Source organism: Cucurbita moschata, unplaced genomic scaffold, assembly GCF_002738365.1.
Source record: "Cucurbita moschata cultivar Rifu unplaced genomic scaffold, Cmos_1.0 Cmo_Scf00031, whole genome shotgun sequence".
In the NCBI taxonomy this organism is placed as follows: Eukaryota; Viridiplantae; Streptophyta; class Magnoliopsida; order Cucurbitales; family Cucurbitaceae; genus Cucurbita; species Cucurbita moschata.
The window spans coordinates 1,225,894-1,241,797 of record NW_019268547.1 but is presented as its reverse complement, the minus strand read 5'-3'; the positions used below and the strand labels follow the sequence as shown (position 1 = coordinate 1,241,797).

At 37.2% G+C, this 15,904-nt stretch overlaps 2 protein-coding genes across 4 annotated transcripts; both read left to right on the top strand.

Moving 5' to 3' along the window:
- The first annotated feature begins 238 nt into the window (after positions 1–238).
- Positions 239–7,801, top strand: LOC111464792 (beta-galactosidase 8-like). Its single transcript, XM_023109024.1, has 20 exons — positions 239–391; positions 645–821; positions 911–1,006; positions 1,273–1,385; positions 1,524–1,590; positions 1,690–1,782; positions 2,026–2,169; positions 2,299–2,387; positions 2,494–2,599; positions 2,718–2,805; positions 3,047–3,165; positions 4,186–4,347; positions 4,535–4,737; positions 4,843–4,952; positions 5,058–5,167; positions 5,314–5,427; positions 5,608–5,709; positions 6,706–6,914; positions 6,991–7,324; positions 7,413–7,801. The coding sequence occupies exons 2-20, from the start codon at positions 654–656 to the stop codon at positions 7,518–7,520; spliced, it is 2,535 nt and encodes an 844-aa protein (XP_022964792.1). The 5' UTR covers positions 239–391; positions 645–653; the 3' UTR covers positions 7,521–7,801.
- A 2,528-nt stretch (positions 7,802–10,329) lies between these two features.
- On the top strand, positions 10,330–12,936 carry LOC111464911 (F-box/kelch-repeat protein At5g60570-like). 3 transcript variants are annotated; one of them, XR_002714113.1, is made up of 3 exons: positions 10,330–10,621; positions 10,832–10,897; positions 12,749–12,936. XR_002714113.1 is itself a non-coding variant. In XM_023109192.1 (3 exons), the coding sequence occupies exons 2-3, from the start codon at positions 10,869–10,871 to the stop codon at positions 12,402–12,404; spliced, it is 1,188 nt and encodes a 395-aa protein (XP_022964960.1). In that variant the 5' UTR covers positions 10,367–10,584; positions 10,832–10,868; the 3' UTR covers positions 12,405–12,731. The 3 variants fall into 3 exon arrangements, 2 of the variants coding, with proteins under 2 accessions (XP_022964960.1, XP_022964959.1); XM_023109192.1 differs by lacking the exon at positions 12,749–12,936 and adding an exon at positions 11,246–12,731 and having other exon boundaries at positions 10,367–10,584; XM_023109191.1 differs by lacking the exon at positions 12,749–12,936 and adding an exon at positions 11,246–12,731 and having other exon boundaries at positions 10,367–10,621.
- The last annotated feature ends 2,968 nt before the right edge of the window (positions 12,937–15,904 follow it).

Below are 15,904 nucleotides of genomic sequence, written 5' to 3'. Positions count from 1 at the left end.
CCAACGTTCACCTACGGCATAGTCACATGAAATCATATTTTATATATAAAATTAAAAAAAAAAACATACATACATTGAGAAATCTCTCCCCTATAGATAAGCATGCAAAGTTATAGTTTCATCCATTCTTACGCAACAGCCACGTGGCAGAAATCGAGCAGTAAGCGGACCACCAAATTCCATAGAGCCGCTCGCACTGGATTCTCCCTCTGAGCAGTACTGTTGGTTTCTTCTATGACAGTAAGTAATCCAGGCGGCAACGTTCAGTTAGAGATTATTACAAAATACTGAGTGAGACCAAAATCCAGTTACAGTAGAGAGAGAAACGAGAACAAGAGCGAGAACGAGAAGAGGTGATTTGCATCGGCTACGAACTTCAAAGCATCAACTGGTAGCGTGTTTCCTTTCTCTCTAGATTAGTTTGCTTCACGCTAATGCTAATCTCTGTTTTTTTCTATGGTTTCTGTTCATCGTTATACAAAGCGGCGAAGCAATATTTACTATTGATGAAACTGTTAAGTGTGTGTGTGTGTTTGTTAATGCAAATGGAAGCTAGTTCAGAAATGGAAATTTATGCTTGTTGGTGATGTATGTGTACTTCTGGATTTTGTTCTCTTTGTGAAATTCTTCTTGTTTTGGATTAGATTTTAGCAATGAGGGGAGTTCGATTCGCGGTTGTGGTTGTTTTGGTAGTTTTCGGTGTTTTAGACTCGTTTTCGCTTGCTGCGAATGTGACGTACGATCATCGGGCGTTGGTGATTGATGGCGAACGGAGAGTTTTGGTTTCTGGATCCATTCACTATCCTCGCAGCACTCCTGAGGTTTGTCTCCTTTATTTTTGACACTTTGAAGTTGTTCTTCTCTGAGGATTTTTATATCTGAATCCGGTCGTGGTTTCTGGAATTTGCAGATGTGGCCGGGCCTTATTCAGAAATCTGAGGATGGAGGTTTGGATGTAATTGAAACTTATGTTTTCTGGAATCTACATGAACCGGTTCGAAACCAGGTACTTTTTTTGCGAATTTATCGATCCAAGAGCTACGTCTTGGTTCCTAGGAATTCGTTTCGTTGGATTAGATGATAATCGAGAGATCTGTTTACTGTTGAGTTGTGTTTTTAGTCTCTTGAAAAAGCTCAATGCGATGGATGGAACCTACCTTTTGTTATCATCTTTTCCGTCTTCTTACACTTTCTCGCCTGCCAAACGGTGGATAGTTATTGTTCATTTTTATATGATTAATATATAAAATGTTGCGCTTTCTTAATCAACAGTATGACTTCGAGGGAAGAAACGATTTAGTTAAATTCATAAAACTGGTAGGAGCTGCTGGTCTATATGTACATGTACGAATTGGTCCTTATGTGTGCGCGGAATGGAATTACGGGTGCGTTTATTCTCAAATCGTTAGCTTCTTTCCATTTCCGTTCTCTCTGGGTTTTCTTTTACCCTTCTCCTTTCGTGCAACGCCAATAACATTTTTCTATTTCACTTACTTCCTCAAAACTGTTTGATGTAAAAACAGAGGATTTCCAGTTTGGTTGCATTTCATACCTGGCATTGAGTTCCGAACAGATAATGAACCATTCAAGGTTAGTTATTACTTTCCCATTTCGGTACTCTGCTTTTTGCTGCGCCATTGATTTTGTTTATCCACATACTAAGAAATCAGTACCTATGGTTTTGGATAGGCTGAAATGAAGCGATTTACGTCCAAGATTGTTGATGTATTGAAGCAGGAGAAACTATATGCATCCCAGGGCGGACCAGTTATTTTATCTCAGGTGGATTTCATGTATTTTGTTCAATTTCTCCCTTCCCCCCTTTCCATTTGAACAGAAATGGAAGTATATATAATATATACATATTTCCAATCACAATTTCTGGTTTTTGCTCACACATGTTCTGTGACGGTGTCTTAGCATATTTGAATAATAATGACAAACCATTATTACTTGAACCACTGTTTATCTGGAGTGAAAGTGTGTTGAAGGTTAATAAAATGGTTGCTTTTCTTCTATAAACAGATTGAAAATGAATATGGAAACATTCAGTCTCATTATGGGTCTGCTGCTAAATCCTATGTCCAATGGGCCGCAACCATGGCTACGTCTTTGAACACGGGAGTTCCATGGGTTATGTGCAACCAACCTGATGCACCCGATCCTATTGTGAGAAATCTTTCCTTGTCTTGACCATAAATTGAACACCGTCTAGCTATAAATTACAACTACGTCAATTTTTAATTGAATATAAACTAACCTTTTATAATTTTCGCGTGCTTGTCATTTGACTTGCAGATCAACACATGCAATGGATTTTACTGTGATCAATTCACTCCAAATTCTAAGAATAAGCCCAAAATGTGGACTGAGAACTGGAGTGGATGGTAGACTGTCCATTTACTGATTCCAGCAATTTTTCATTGCATTAACGTGACTTTTTAGTTACTCCCGAGTCAATTTACCTTCACAATTTAGATTATTTTATCCTAGGTTTCTTTCATTTGGTGGAGCCTCGCCATACAGACCCGTGGAAGATCTTGCATTTGCTGTGGCGCGCTTTTACCAAAATGGTGGAACTTTCCAGAATTACTACATGGTACTCACTTGTGAAGTACTCATTATGGTTGACAGAATAATTCAATTATTTACGCTTCCTCGATAAGAATGAGCCCGTGATTCATGGTCTCAGTTTTGCTTTATTTTCTCTTATACAGTACCATGGTGGGACAAACTTTGGCAGGACTACTGGTGGACCGTTTATTGCTACTAGTTATGATTATGATGCCCCTATAGATGAGTATGGTATGGTTTCTGTCTATTAAAAATTCACTAGTCTTTCGGGCTTCTTATTCCTTAATTGATTGGTTATAATGATCCGAATATCTTCTCAGCACTTGCAATTATAATTTGAAATTTTGTGTAAAGAATGAAGATGGTTGTTGAACTTATAGTCAGGCTGTGAATTTCAATCATGATACGAATATACATACGACCATCCAAATTCATTACAACCTACGTCTCTTTTATACCTTCTATTGCACAGGACTGGTAAGGCAGCCCAAGTGGGGTCACTTGAGGGAAGTCCATAAAGCTATAAAGATGTGCGAAAAAGCATTAGTGAGCACAGAACCCGCAGTTAGTTCTCTTGGTCAAAACTTGGAGGTTGGTTATTCCCATTACCGTTTATTCCTGTTAAGAGTGGACAGATTCTGTTTTTTCTTCTAATTCCATGTAGAATTCATTATAAGTACGAAAGAGAACTATATCAGTGCGCCTAAGCATAGTAATGTGAAGACGCTATTACAATTGCCTGGGACCATAGCTTAACTTAGCATAACTATATCCCTTTGATCGAATGGACGTAAAGCAGTGCCTATTTGTTCTCGATCATCCCCTACTCTTACGGCAAGCATTATGGGCTCTCTGGTACACTCCCTGAAATACTGTAATTAGTTGTCATTTAACCATCCTAGGAGATTTGACTTAAAGTAATGGTAGTATTTTTTTAATGTTATGTTCGATCTTTTGTTCGTTCAATTTCTCTATTAATGGTCTGGATTTGAACTCATTAGACGTATATTCTAAGCTAATTTGGCCCAAAATCATCTATAAAACCACTTTAAAGTTTTTAGTCCCTTTTCTGGGATATAGTTGTAATTGCAGCAACGTTCATAACAAAACTTTCAAGTTTTGAAAAGAGGAATAAAAATTGTAACAAAAATTATAACTATCTATAGGATCAAGAAAAAACTTCAGAAGTTGTTTGGCTAGTCATATCACACCAGTGGTGGGATTGTGCAGTAAAAATGTCTTCTCTTTTCATCTTAGAATTATCAAAAGCTTATCCAATAGATTAATTGGTGATGAAATGCATAAGTTTAGTTTGGACTCCTTTTAGTAGGGAAAAGAATTATAATTTGACGTCATATACGAAAGAGCGATTATTTCTGGCTTTAGTTTTAACATGAAACCTCGCGAAAATATTCACCAAAATGTATGATAAAGAAAGTCAGAAAACCTACTCGTAGAAATTGCCAAGATAGGAAAAGTTGTCCCAATCACTATTGTAAAATGGTGCTCTAACCTTCAATGATCAAATTCCTTCGTGTACTTTGCTTTCAATAAATTAAGATGCTAAAAGACGGGTTATAAGATGTTATTGTCTGTACTTTTTAATTTCAGGCGACAGTTTATAAGTCCGGTTCTCTATGTTCTGCTTTCCTGGCTAACGTGAATACCCAATCTGATGCGACCGTGACTTTCAATGGTAACTCATATCATTTGCCAGCATGGTCCGTTAGCATCTTGCCAGACTGCAAGAATGTGGTGCTCAATACTGCAAAGGTTACTGTTTTCTTCCCAGAAAATGTATTTATAGTCCGGTTGAAACTAAAATTCTATCTATCTTTGTGACCTATGTTTTGGTGCTCTGGCCAAGTGATAAAAATTTCTTTTCAATTCTATTTCTCTTTTTTTTTCTGTTACTTAGCCGAATAGTTGCATAAATGAAGTGTACCTCATTTTGTGACAGATTAATTCGGTAACAATGAGGTCATCTTTTTCAAACCAACCTTTGAAAGTTGATGTTAGTGCTTCTGAAGCATTCGACTCCGGTTGGAGTTGGATAGAGGAACCAGTAGGTATCTCAAAGAACAATTCTTTTGCGAAACTTGGACTTTCAGAGCAAATAAATACTACAGCAGATAAAAGCGATTACTTGTGGTACTCCTTAAGGTATATATTATATTGATTATCAAATCTTCAGTTTCTTTATTTTAATGGACTGCTAACCAATTTCTTAAAATAATTTTGTCAACTTTTGCTACTGCTATTTGGCAGCACTGATATAAAAGGTGACGAACCTTTCCTTGAAAATGGATCTGAAACAGTCCTCCATGTGGATTCCCTTGGCCATGCTCTACATGTTTTCATTAATGGAAAACTGGCAGGTGATTGGAATTAATTATTTGTATCGATGCATTTCAATGGCTTTATAATCGTTCCTGCATTGTTCCAATGGCTGCTTTATGGGTGCCGTCTGAATCGCTTAATAGGAAGTGGAAGAGGTAGTGGTGATAATTCTAAGGTTTCTTTGGAGATCCCCATCACAATGGTACCTGGGAGAAATACAATTGACCTCCTGAGTTTGACAGTAGGACTTCAGGTTCTGCTCCACTTTATAAAATTGTTTGCTTGCATCTTAAAAACTTATAGCAATGCGATTTCTTTTGTTGGACGGAAAACTATAACATTTTTAGTGTCTGATACAAAATATTTTCAACTGACCAAATCTTAAATGCAATCTATCAGAATTATGGAGCATTTTTTGAGAAGAGAGGTGCAGGGGTCACAGGTCCGGTAAAACTGGAAAGCCAAAAAAATAGCATAACTGTTGATCTCTCTTCGGGACAGTGGACGTATCAGGTTGCTTTCTTCAAACATCCTGGAGTTGAATTGTCTTTTTATTATCTAATCCGAAAAGAGGGGAAAAAGAAAAGAAAAGAATTAAGTCATTATACGATGGTTTAGTTTTTTTTTTTTTTTAGTTTCTTTCATACGCTTGGATGTTATAATTTCACCTTTCTTTTGTTTCTGTCATGGCAGATTGGACTTAAAGGTGAAGATTTAGGTCTGTCGAGTGGCAGTTCTTCACAATGGCTTTCACAACCTAGCTTGCCTAAGAATAAACCTTTGACTTGGTACAAGGTATGGTTATTTCATGTATGAAGCAATAAGAATATGAAAATTGTGAGAGTTGGTTCCTATTACAGAATGTATGAAGCAATAATTTTTTGGAAAATGAGGAGAAAAGCATTCTTTAGAATTTTCTTTAGCTTGGAAGAGTATCTTTAAACAAAACTTAGGTGTGATGCTTATGACTTGTGAAATATTGAACCTGTTTAATTTTGTGATAAGGCTCGAAGATACTTCTTATACAAGTTTAATATGGTCTTGATGTTGTTCTGCTAAGACATTTGCATCCATTTTAACATTTTATCATCTTATCAAGTATGCATTAGAATTTGCTATAGCTTGGAAGAGTGTAAGAGTCGAAGCCCTAACAGATATTGTCCTCTTTGGGCTTTCCCTTTTGAGCTTCACCTCAAAGTTTTAAAACGCGTCTCCTGGGGAGAGGTTTCCACACCCTTATAAAAATGTTTTATTTTCCTCTCCAACCGATGTGGAATCTCACGATCCATCCCCCTTCGAGGCCCAGCGTCCATGCTGGCACTCATTCCCTTCTCCAATCAATGTGGGACCCCCAATCCACCCCCTTCGGGGCCCAACGTCCTTGTTGGCACCACCGCCTTGTGTCCAACCCCCTTCAAGGCTCAGCCTCCTCACTGGCACATCGCTCGGTGTCTGGCTCTGACACCATTTGTAACAGCTCAAGCCCACCACTAGCAGATATTGTCCTCTTTCGGCATTCTCTTTTGAATTTCCCCTCAAGGTTTTAAAACACGTCAGCTAAGGAGAGGTTTCCATACCCTTATAAAGAATGATTCGTTTCCTTCTCCAACCAATGTGGGATCTCACCAAGAGTGTCTTGATTTCTTGCGAGTGCCCATTATTTCTAATCTTTGAACTACTTGAAGGGAATCCATCTTACAATTACTTCCAAGAGGGGTGAAAAAACAAAGTACTTTTAGATTGAGCTATTGGCTTTCTTGACACTGACAACTGCAGTATCTGTTGATTCAGACCACATTTGATGCCCCTGCTGGTAGCGACCCAGTTGCTCTAGACTTCACAGGGTTTGGAAAAGGTGAGGCATGGATAAACGGACAAAGCATTGGCCGTTATTGGCCATCTTATACTGCCTCCGGTCAATGTACTGCATCTTGCAATTACAAAGGAGCCTATAGCGCAAACAAATGCCTTAAAAACTGTGGCAAACCATCACAAACATTGTAAGTTGTCACAACTTGAGGCTAAGGCTTCCGAATTATTTCCAAAATCCTTATATCTCATCTTCCTGACTCTCAGATACCATGTGCCGCGATCATGGTTGAAGCCAACCGGCAACACCGTAGTACTTTTCGAGGAAATTGGCAGCGACCCGACTCGGTTGTCGTTTGCATCAAAACAGATCGAATCTTTGTGTTCTCATGTATCTGAGTCTCACCCACCACCTATAGATATGTGGAGCTCTGACTCAAACATACAGAAAACAGGACCTGTACTCTCTCTAGAGTGCCCATCACCCAATCAGGTCATTTCTTCCATAAAATTTGCAAGTTTTGGCACTCCTCATGGAACTTGTGGGAGCTTTAGCCACGGCCAATGCAGCAGCCAAAATGCACTCTCCATTGTACAAAAGGTCTTGTATTTATTTCCTGATACAATGATTTTTCTGTGCATAAATGTAGAATTGGATTTTGCTGATTGATGCTTACTTATGAACACAGGCTTGCATTGGATCAAAAAGTTGTAGCGTTCAAGTTTCGATTGAAGCGCTGGGCGATCCTTGTAGAGGAAAAACAAAGAGCTTAGCTGTGGAAGCCTCTTGTCACTAACGAGGTACCAACTATGCCTAATACTGCTCTTCATTGGGTAAATTTGAAACGTTATGTCTAATTCCTTCTATAAGTAGAGGAATAGAGACAACTAAAAGAAAATAAAAATAGTAAAAGGAGTAAGAAAGAACAGGAAAAATTATCACAATTTGGTGCATTATTTCTTGCTAAAGGCAAATAAATGCCATCAAGCTCGATCAATCTGTTTAACAATAAAGGGACTTTTATGGGGAGACGCTGAAATCTCTTAAATTCTAATGGAGATTTATATGCTTCTGAAATTTTGGCCGTCTGCGTTCTATCTGTAATTATTATTATTATTATTATTATTATTATTATTATTAGGTTAAGTTATAAGTACTAGGATAATTAGGTGAACTTGTCTGTTTTGTGTTTAATAAATTTTTGACAAATTTAAAATTGGTAAAGTATGCCTTTAATTTTATTGAATCTCAAAATTTTTAAATTTGTATTTGTAATTCAATTTTTATTATTATTGTTATGTTGACACTAAAATGACTCTGAGTGGGCTAGAAAGTGCTAGTCGTAGGACACATATTCAATTGAATATAAAAGTCATTCTCATTCATGCAAATCAAAGAACATACCTTTTAAAAATAGGAGTTCATAACTCACTCAAGATTCAAACAGGAGATCACGCGGTAAAACATTAATTTTTTCAATTAACGAATTTATACGAAGATATTAAGTATTATGATACCCCTACTTACATGTATCTGAGTGTTATCGAGATAAGATACTCATTTCAATATGTATGTAACAACTCTTGTTTGTTTCTTTTTCTAACTTGCTACCTCTCTAAGTCCACAATGCTTCGTTTAAGTTGCTTTGAATGGTTTCCATTCTACGTTCAAGTATAGATTTGTTGAGGATAGCTCGAGAGAAAATTATAGACACTATCTTTGTTGGTTTGAGGTAGTTCGGAAAAATCAAAAGCCAAGTCACGAGAGCCTATATTCAAAGTGGACAATATCATACTATTGTGGAGGGTTGTTGTTCCTATCAAGTGGTATAATCATACTTTTGTCTTAATTTAGTTATGTCAATAAAATCTTCAAGTGTCTCGAACAAATAAGTTGTGAGTTTCGAAGGTGTAGTTATAGAGAAGATTTGTGGTAGATCTCAATTAGACATATAGAAGCATAGATGGCTCTTTAAGAGGAGTCTCAATAGTGTATTTTGTTCGAGGGCTCCAGAGAATGAGTCGTCAAGGGAGGTTCAATGATATGTTTTATTCGATGGGAGGATTGTTGAGAATTGTTGGAGTCCCGCATTGGCTAATTAAAGAGAAGATCATGTGTATATAAGTAAGAAAACCAATCTCTATTGGTATGATGATTGGAAAAAGGTGCTCGAGATTTAAAGATGAAGTTTGGGAGATCTTCAAGGTATATGGAGAACAATATGGTGGGCTACCCACAACCGGATTAGATTTCTTTTTTTTAGGTTGAGTTGAATTTTTGGAAAATAAAAAATTGGTTCGGTTCTGAGTTAGAACTTTTTTGGTTGGGTTGACTCAACCAACTCGAAAATAGAGTTCACATTTCCGCTCAACTCAACCCAAACCAACTCTATCCTATTATTAAGATTTGTATGAAGATTAAGAATATTTGACATTTTTAACGGTGGTAACTTATGAAATGAGTTTTATGAAATTTTAGTTATTAATGTAACATGCATGGTGGATAAGTAGAATTTTTTTAAATAATTAAAAGATTAGATAATCTCACGTCCCAACCCAATTCAATTGAAAAATAGAGGGTCGGGTTGAATTGTAAACCCTATATAAGTCCTTCGAGTCACTCAACCTTTTCATTCCCTTGTTTTGATGTGGGGAACAACCCTCACACAAGCACCACTTTGTTCGAGGTGGACCAGGAAAATGACTTTCGTTTTTCCCCTTCGTCTGCCCTTGCAACCTTTCTTAACAAGCCCCGAGCCTTCTCTATGCCACTTTTCTCATGGAAGTCACCTAATTAACTCCTAAGGCCGAAATCTATTTAAAATAAGTTCTCGGAGTTTTAAACTATTTTAAGTTTAAATTTAGTATTAAATTCTAAAAGTACTTAATAGTACTTTGATGATTTGTTTTGCATGTGTACTTGTTAAGTTTATAAGTTTCTTTTAAGGTTTATATACCATAACACTCACTTATAGTTAATCGGGTATTAAAATTGGTGAAACACGAAATACAACAAGCCATAATAGAATCAATCATGACAATTGTTACTAAATACTTTGTAGAGACTACAAAACGTTCGACAATTTTTCGTGAGATCTAATATTGGTTGGAGAGGGAAACGAAACATTTCTTATATGGATGTGGAAACTTCTTCCTAGTAGACGCGTTTTAAAACCATGAGACTAACAAGGATACGTTATGAGCCAAAGCAGACAATAGAGGGTTTGGGACTGTTACAAATGGTATTAAAATCAAATACCGAGCAAGTATGTGGATTGTGAGATACCATATCGGTTAAAGGGCAAATGAAGCATTCTTATAAAGGTGTGAAAACCTGTTTATTTGTAGCAGATATGTTTTAAAACTGTAAGGCTATCAGTTAGTTATGAGTTTGAACTGTTACAACTCCTTTTACCGTGTAAGCTCACATATTTATATTTTCTCTCAATAATTCACAAATATATATATTTTTTTTCTCCATTATTACCTTTTCTCTAAGTGTATCAAAGAATCTTATTCTTTGAAAAATATGTAAATGAATCTTCAAATTCTTTATATATATATAAAAGTAAATATAAAGAATATGATTTTTCTTGTGAGAGAAATTAAAAATAAAAATAAAAAAAGAAAAAAGAAAGCTTTAGAGGAAGTGATGATGGTAAAGAGAAGGAGGTGGTACAAGTATCCAAATGTACGGCAATCGCTGCAAAACTGCCTATTTTTCTGGTTTCCATTGCCCCCACTCCCCTCCATCTCTCTCTCAGTACTCTCAATTTTCACGCCGCCGCCTTCCTCCGCCCTCCGCCCTCCGCCCTCCGTCGGCGATATGTTTTTCTCCGTCTCCTCTTTCTCCGCTCTCCGGTAAAGGAAGGATCCGATTCACTCTCCAATCTTCCTGGTATGTAATTTTGCTCTTTCCCCCCCTTTTTGGATTATTGATTTTGTGTTTCTTCTGCTGGATCCGCGTTTTAATTTGATTTGGATCTCGACCTGTGTGATTTTCTTTGGTTGGGATCGGATTTGTACCCTGAATTTTTGTGATGAATTGTAATGGAGTCGGAATTGGTGGTTGACTCTTTTTGCTCTTTTGTGTTCTTGATTTTTTCAGATGAGGATTCTGTCGGAATTTCCGGCTAGCGGCTTGAATGCTTCCGGAAAGGCGTTCCAATTCAGGGTATAAGGATTCCAAATCCTCTTGTTTGTTTGTTTGTTTGGATTTGAATGGTTTGAAGATGAATGGTGTTTTGCTTCTTCGGTAATTGTATAGATATATATATATGGAGAAATTTAGGAGTCTATCACGGGATAGGTTGTTGAAATTGTTGGATTGATGGAAGGAATAAGCAGACGGAATCTGATTGCTCATAAGGATCAGAATTTCTTTCTGGATGTGGGGAGGATGCTGCTGAGATATGGCATAGACAACTTTTTGTTTAACTTTTCTTTTTGATGGTTTTTGTTTGGTGGATTTGGTGGGGGTTTTTTTTGGGTATACTGAATAGTTTATTAACATGAAAAACAGAATTTGTGTTGATACTTGTATGGAGTTGGATGCTAAAGAAGAAGTACCTCATCATCTCTTGGATTTGAACTCAAGTGGAAGAGTGAATGATGGTCATCACCTTGGATCAAGTGATTCATTGTTCCCTGGTCTTATTGATGATGTTGCCTTGAATTGTCTTGCTTGGGCTTGCCAATCAGATTACACTTCATTGTCGTGCCTTAACTCGAGGTTTAACGAGTTGGTTAGAAATGGTGATTTATACGGGTGGAGAAAACGTTTGGGCATTAAAGAGCATTGGGTGTATCTGGTTTGTGATTTAAAGGGTTGGGAAGCATATGATCCTTTGAGGAAAGTATGGATGACTTTGCCAAAAATGCCTTGTGATGAGTGTTTCAATCACGCAGACAAGGAATCGTTGGCTGTTGGTAGTGAACTGTTAGTTTTCGGCCGTGAGATGTTTGATTTTGCTATATGGAAGTATAACTCAACTTGTAATAGTTGGACAAAGTGTCGAGGAATGAATCGGCCTCGCTGTCTATTTGGCTCAGGTAGCCTTGGTTCGATTGCTATTGTAGCGGGTGGGAGTGATATAAATGGGAATATTTTAGATTCAGCAGAGTTGTATGACTCTTCATTGGGCACATGGGAAATGTTACCGAAGATGACGACCCCGCGTAGATTGTGTTCGGGGTTCTTTATGGATGAGAAGTTTTATGTGATCGGTGGAATGTCGAGCTCCACCGTTTCATTAACTTGTGGGGAGGAGTACAATTTTCAAACAAGAAAATGGAGGAAAATTGAGGGAATGTATCCTTATGTTAACAGGGCTGCTCAGGCTCCTCCCCTTGTTGCCGTAGTGGATAACCAATTATATTCAGTGGAGTATTTAACTAACCTGGTTAAGAGGTATGACAAAGTAAAAAACTCATGGAATGTATTGGGAAGGCTTCCTCTGAGGGCGGATTCTTCAAATGGCTGGGGCCTGGCTTTCAAGGCCTGTGGTGAGGAGCTTCTTGTCGTAGGTGGGCAAAAAGGTCCGAACGGTGAAGCAATCGTACTCAACGCTTGTTCTCCGAAGTTCGGCATGAGGAATGGAGCCTTGGATTGGAAGTTTCTTGGTGTGAAGGAGCACGTCGGAGTGTTCGTCTATAACTGCGCTGTTATGGGTTGCTTATAAAATAACTCGACAGAAGAGCCCGACTCCATCGCTAGATCTGTCCCATATGGAGCCCTCGCTACATTTACCTCGGTCGGCTACAACTGTTCATCCCCGTAATGCTTTTTTTCAGTTTCTGAATGTGCTTTTCAAGTGTCTCTTTTGTTTCTGTGTTGTCCTGTTGGTTAGTTTGATCAAGTTCTCTATTGTCTGTCTGTCACATTCATCCTGTTTCCTTCATTGCATCTTTACTAATAAATAGTTATAGCCTCTCCGGTCATTGGATTATTGTTCAATTCTAACATTTCTATGCTTTGATTCAATGGTAAGTCTACTCTCCTATCATCATATCTTACTGTTCGCAGCTCAAAACAGCATGAAAGACCTTTCTTACGCGTCGTTTTTAACTCGTAATCGGTCGGGTAAGCTCAAATTTTCTTCCTGGATTGTCGAGATCACAGGAAGGTAGAGATATTTTGTTATGAAACCAGCTTGATTCTTGTGTTTTCTGAGCTGAAAATGTGAACACAGGTGAGAATTTGAGGTTCTAGAAAAGCAGAAAAAACTCTCTTTTGGTTGTCTTTTGTCAATGCAAGGCTCATATAACTGCAAATTGTGTGGAAAGATTTATGTTTTTACACGTCGCAAGTTCGTTTCGAGTCGGGTTGAGACATTTTTTACACCTAATCTAATTGCCCAGATCGAGGTGATTGACGGAGACTAGTGCTTTTGCTGTTGTCTCTACCACAGCTGCACAAAATACATACTCATAAGTCTGATACCATTGATGTTTGTGTAGTTGATTCGCCCGAAAAGAGAGTAAGGAATGGCCTGCAACCGTTCCTATTAAATAATGAATTTTGGATTGAGTTTTTCTTTTTTTTTTATTGTTTTTTTTATATAGTTTCTTTTTCTAGTTTTTAAGAAAAATAAAAAGTGATTGACAACTTTTTGTTTTACCTTTTAATTAAGAAATGAAATTCAAATGCTTGTAAGCTGCCCAATATACTTTTTACCTTTTTGTTAATGGTAAAAGAATCTAAGTTATTCCTAGATGGCACCTACTTTATAGCATCCAAATATTTGACTATTTAATCACTTTATGAAGCCCTATTCACTCCCCTAACATGCTCAAATATTCTCCTTAAAAGTTGTTAAAAATTGGACGTTATTTTAGTATATGTGATTCACGAGGGTTCTTAGATCCAACTCGCTAGAGTTTTCATATTACTATCACCGATCATGGTCAGAACCACGCGCTGAGGGATGTCTACCGCACATATTACTATCACCGATCATGGTCAGAACCACACAACGAGGGATGTCTACAACACATTAAATACATACATACAGAACTAGGGCTTTGACCAAGTCAACCCCTCCCTCAATCGATAAGTCCAACGAGCCCGACCAAGTATGAGAGTCTTTTGCAATGTTCTTTAGAGTAGAATTTGCAATTGAGTATACTTTCGATTTTACTTTTCTTTCCATATATTTTATTTTTTTGTTCTCGTGATTTATTAGAATGACTACTTAACTAGTGAGGAGAAAAAGACGACTTTAATTGTGGGTTTATTTCTTTTTGTCGTTTATACTGTGTGTAATGGTTAATGTTGTATTATCTTTTTTTGTTCCACAATTTGTATCAGAGCTTTTGATTTTGTAGTCCTTCAAGTTTCGAGGAAACCACGAAGTTCAATGAAATAAATTTAGGTACGGTAAGATAAGGTCAAGGGTTATCTAACCTTCCAAAAGGTATTAGAACGGTATCTTTCTCAATAAGATGTGGTATGGGAACGAACCAAAGCGGAAGCTAGTCAACACGTGACACCCGAATAAAAGAGGTGTACATGAAATAAATCGGAACTACATCTGAATGAGAGAAATCCTGAAGGTAGAATGAATAAGAAAGGTTTAAAATAATTGAAAGTCACTATTTATACCGATAAGGTGCACCTTCCTTTTTTGTGGTTCATTCTTAGGAACTCCATAGTTAAGCATGTTTTGTTTGGTGCAATTCTATGTTGGGTGGCCTCTTTAAAGTTTTTCTAAGATACATGTGAATGAAGACAAAACATGCTGGAAGAACTCGTGTTAATTTGTGGGAATAATCTTCACTCTTAAAAGCGTGACTATGTCATCGGGGAATGTCGGGGCCATCAGGTGCCGAATCCAGATTTGAATCCTAGGCATGGGTCGATACAGAATGTCTCGTGACCATGTCATAGGGGAATGTCGGGCCACTAGGTGTTGAATTCAGATTCTGAATCTTAAGCATCTCCTAGGCATGAGTCATTACAGAATGTCTCATGACCATGTCACAAGGGAATGTCGGGCCACCAGGTGCCAAATACAGATTCTAAATCCTAGGTATGGGTCGTTACAAAATGCCTCGTGACCATGTCACAAGGGAATATCAGGCCACCAAGTACCAAGTTCAAATTCTAAACCCTAAGTATGAATCATTACAAAATGCCTCGTAACCATGTTATAGGGGAAAGTCGGGGCCATCAGAAGCCGAATTCAGATTGTAAATCCTGATCTAAATCCTAGGAATAGGTCATTACACAATGCCTCTAGTGCTAAATTTTCTCTCCTAAGTCGTGTCATCCTCGCAGAGTGCACCCAACTTCATCGTGAGCGATCTTCTCTTCTTCGTTCCTCCGTTCAACTGATTCATTCTATCATCTTCTCTCTCTTTCGTTCCATTCTTCTCTTTTATTCATTCCATTCCAGCAACATATTCATTAAAAAAAAAAAAAGAAAAAAAAAACTTTATTTTATTTTCCTTTTTATTATACAATTGATATTAAAAATAAAAAATAAATAAATAAATAAAACTTTATATAGAATGTGGGTCCCACACCCACAAACCACATTTAAATTGAAAATGAAACATCTTCATCAAAGAACAATTTTTTTTTGTGGTACCACACAACCATTCCATTGCCTTTGGAACAAAGTTATTCTCTTTATCTTAATACAAATTTATATATTTAAAAATGAAATCAATTCTTTTTAAATGGTTTGAATGATTATACCCAAATTGCTCCAGAAATTTCCATGGAATCCAGATTCGGTATATGATGGCTCTAACATTCCCCTACAATATGGTCACGTTGTCTACTCGTCACTCTTAAGAGTAAAAATTATCCCCACAGACCAACACAAGTCCTTGAAGCATGTTCTATACTCACTCACATGTATTCTCGAAAAATTCCTAAGACTTCACCTAACACAAAATTGCTCCAAGAAAAACACGCTTAACCATAAAGTTATTACGATTGAGCCACTGAAAAGGAAGGTACGCCTTGTTGGTATAGATGCTCTCATTCAGATGTGGTCTTTATTTATTCATATACTCCTCCTTTAGTCACATGTCATGCAAATGGTATCAAAGTGGAATGACGGAAATTTGGATCTTTACCTTTTAGACGAGTATATATATCTTAACGAATTGAATAACATGTAGGTTAACCATAATCGATACTTCCCATAATTAAATTTTTTTAAAAAAAAAC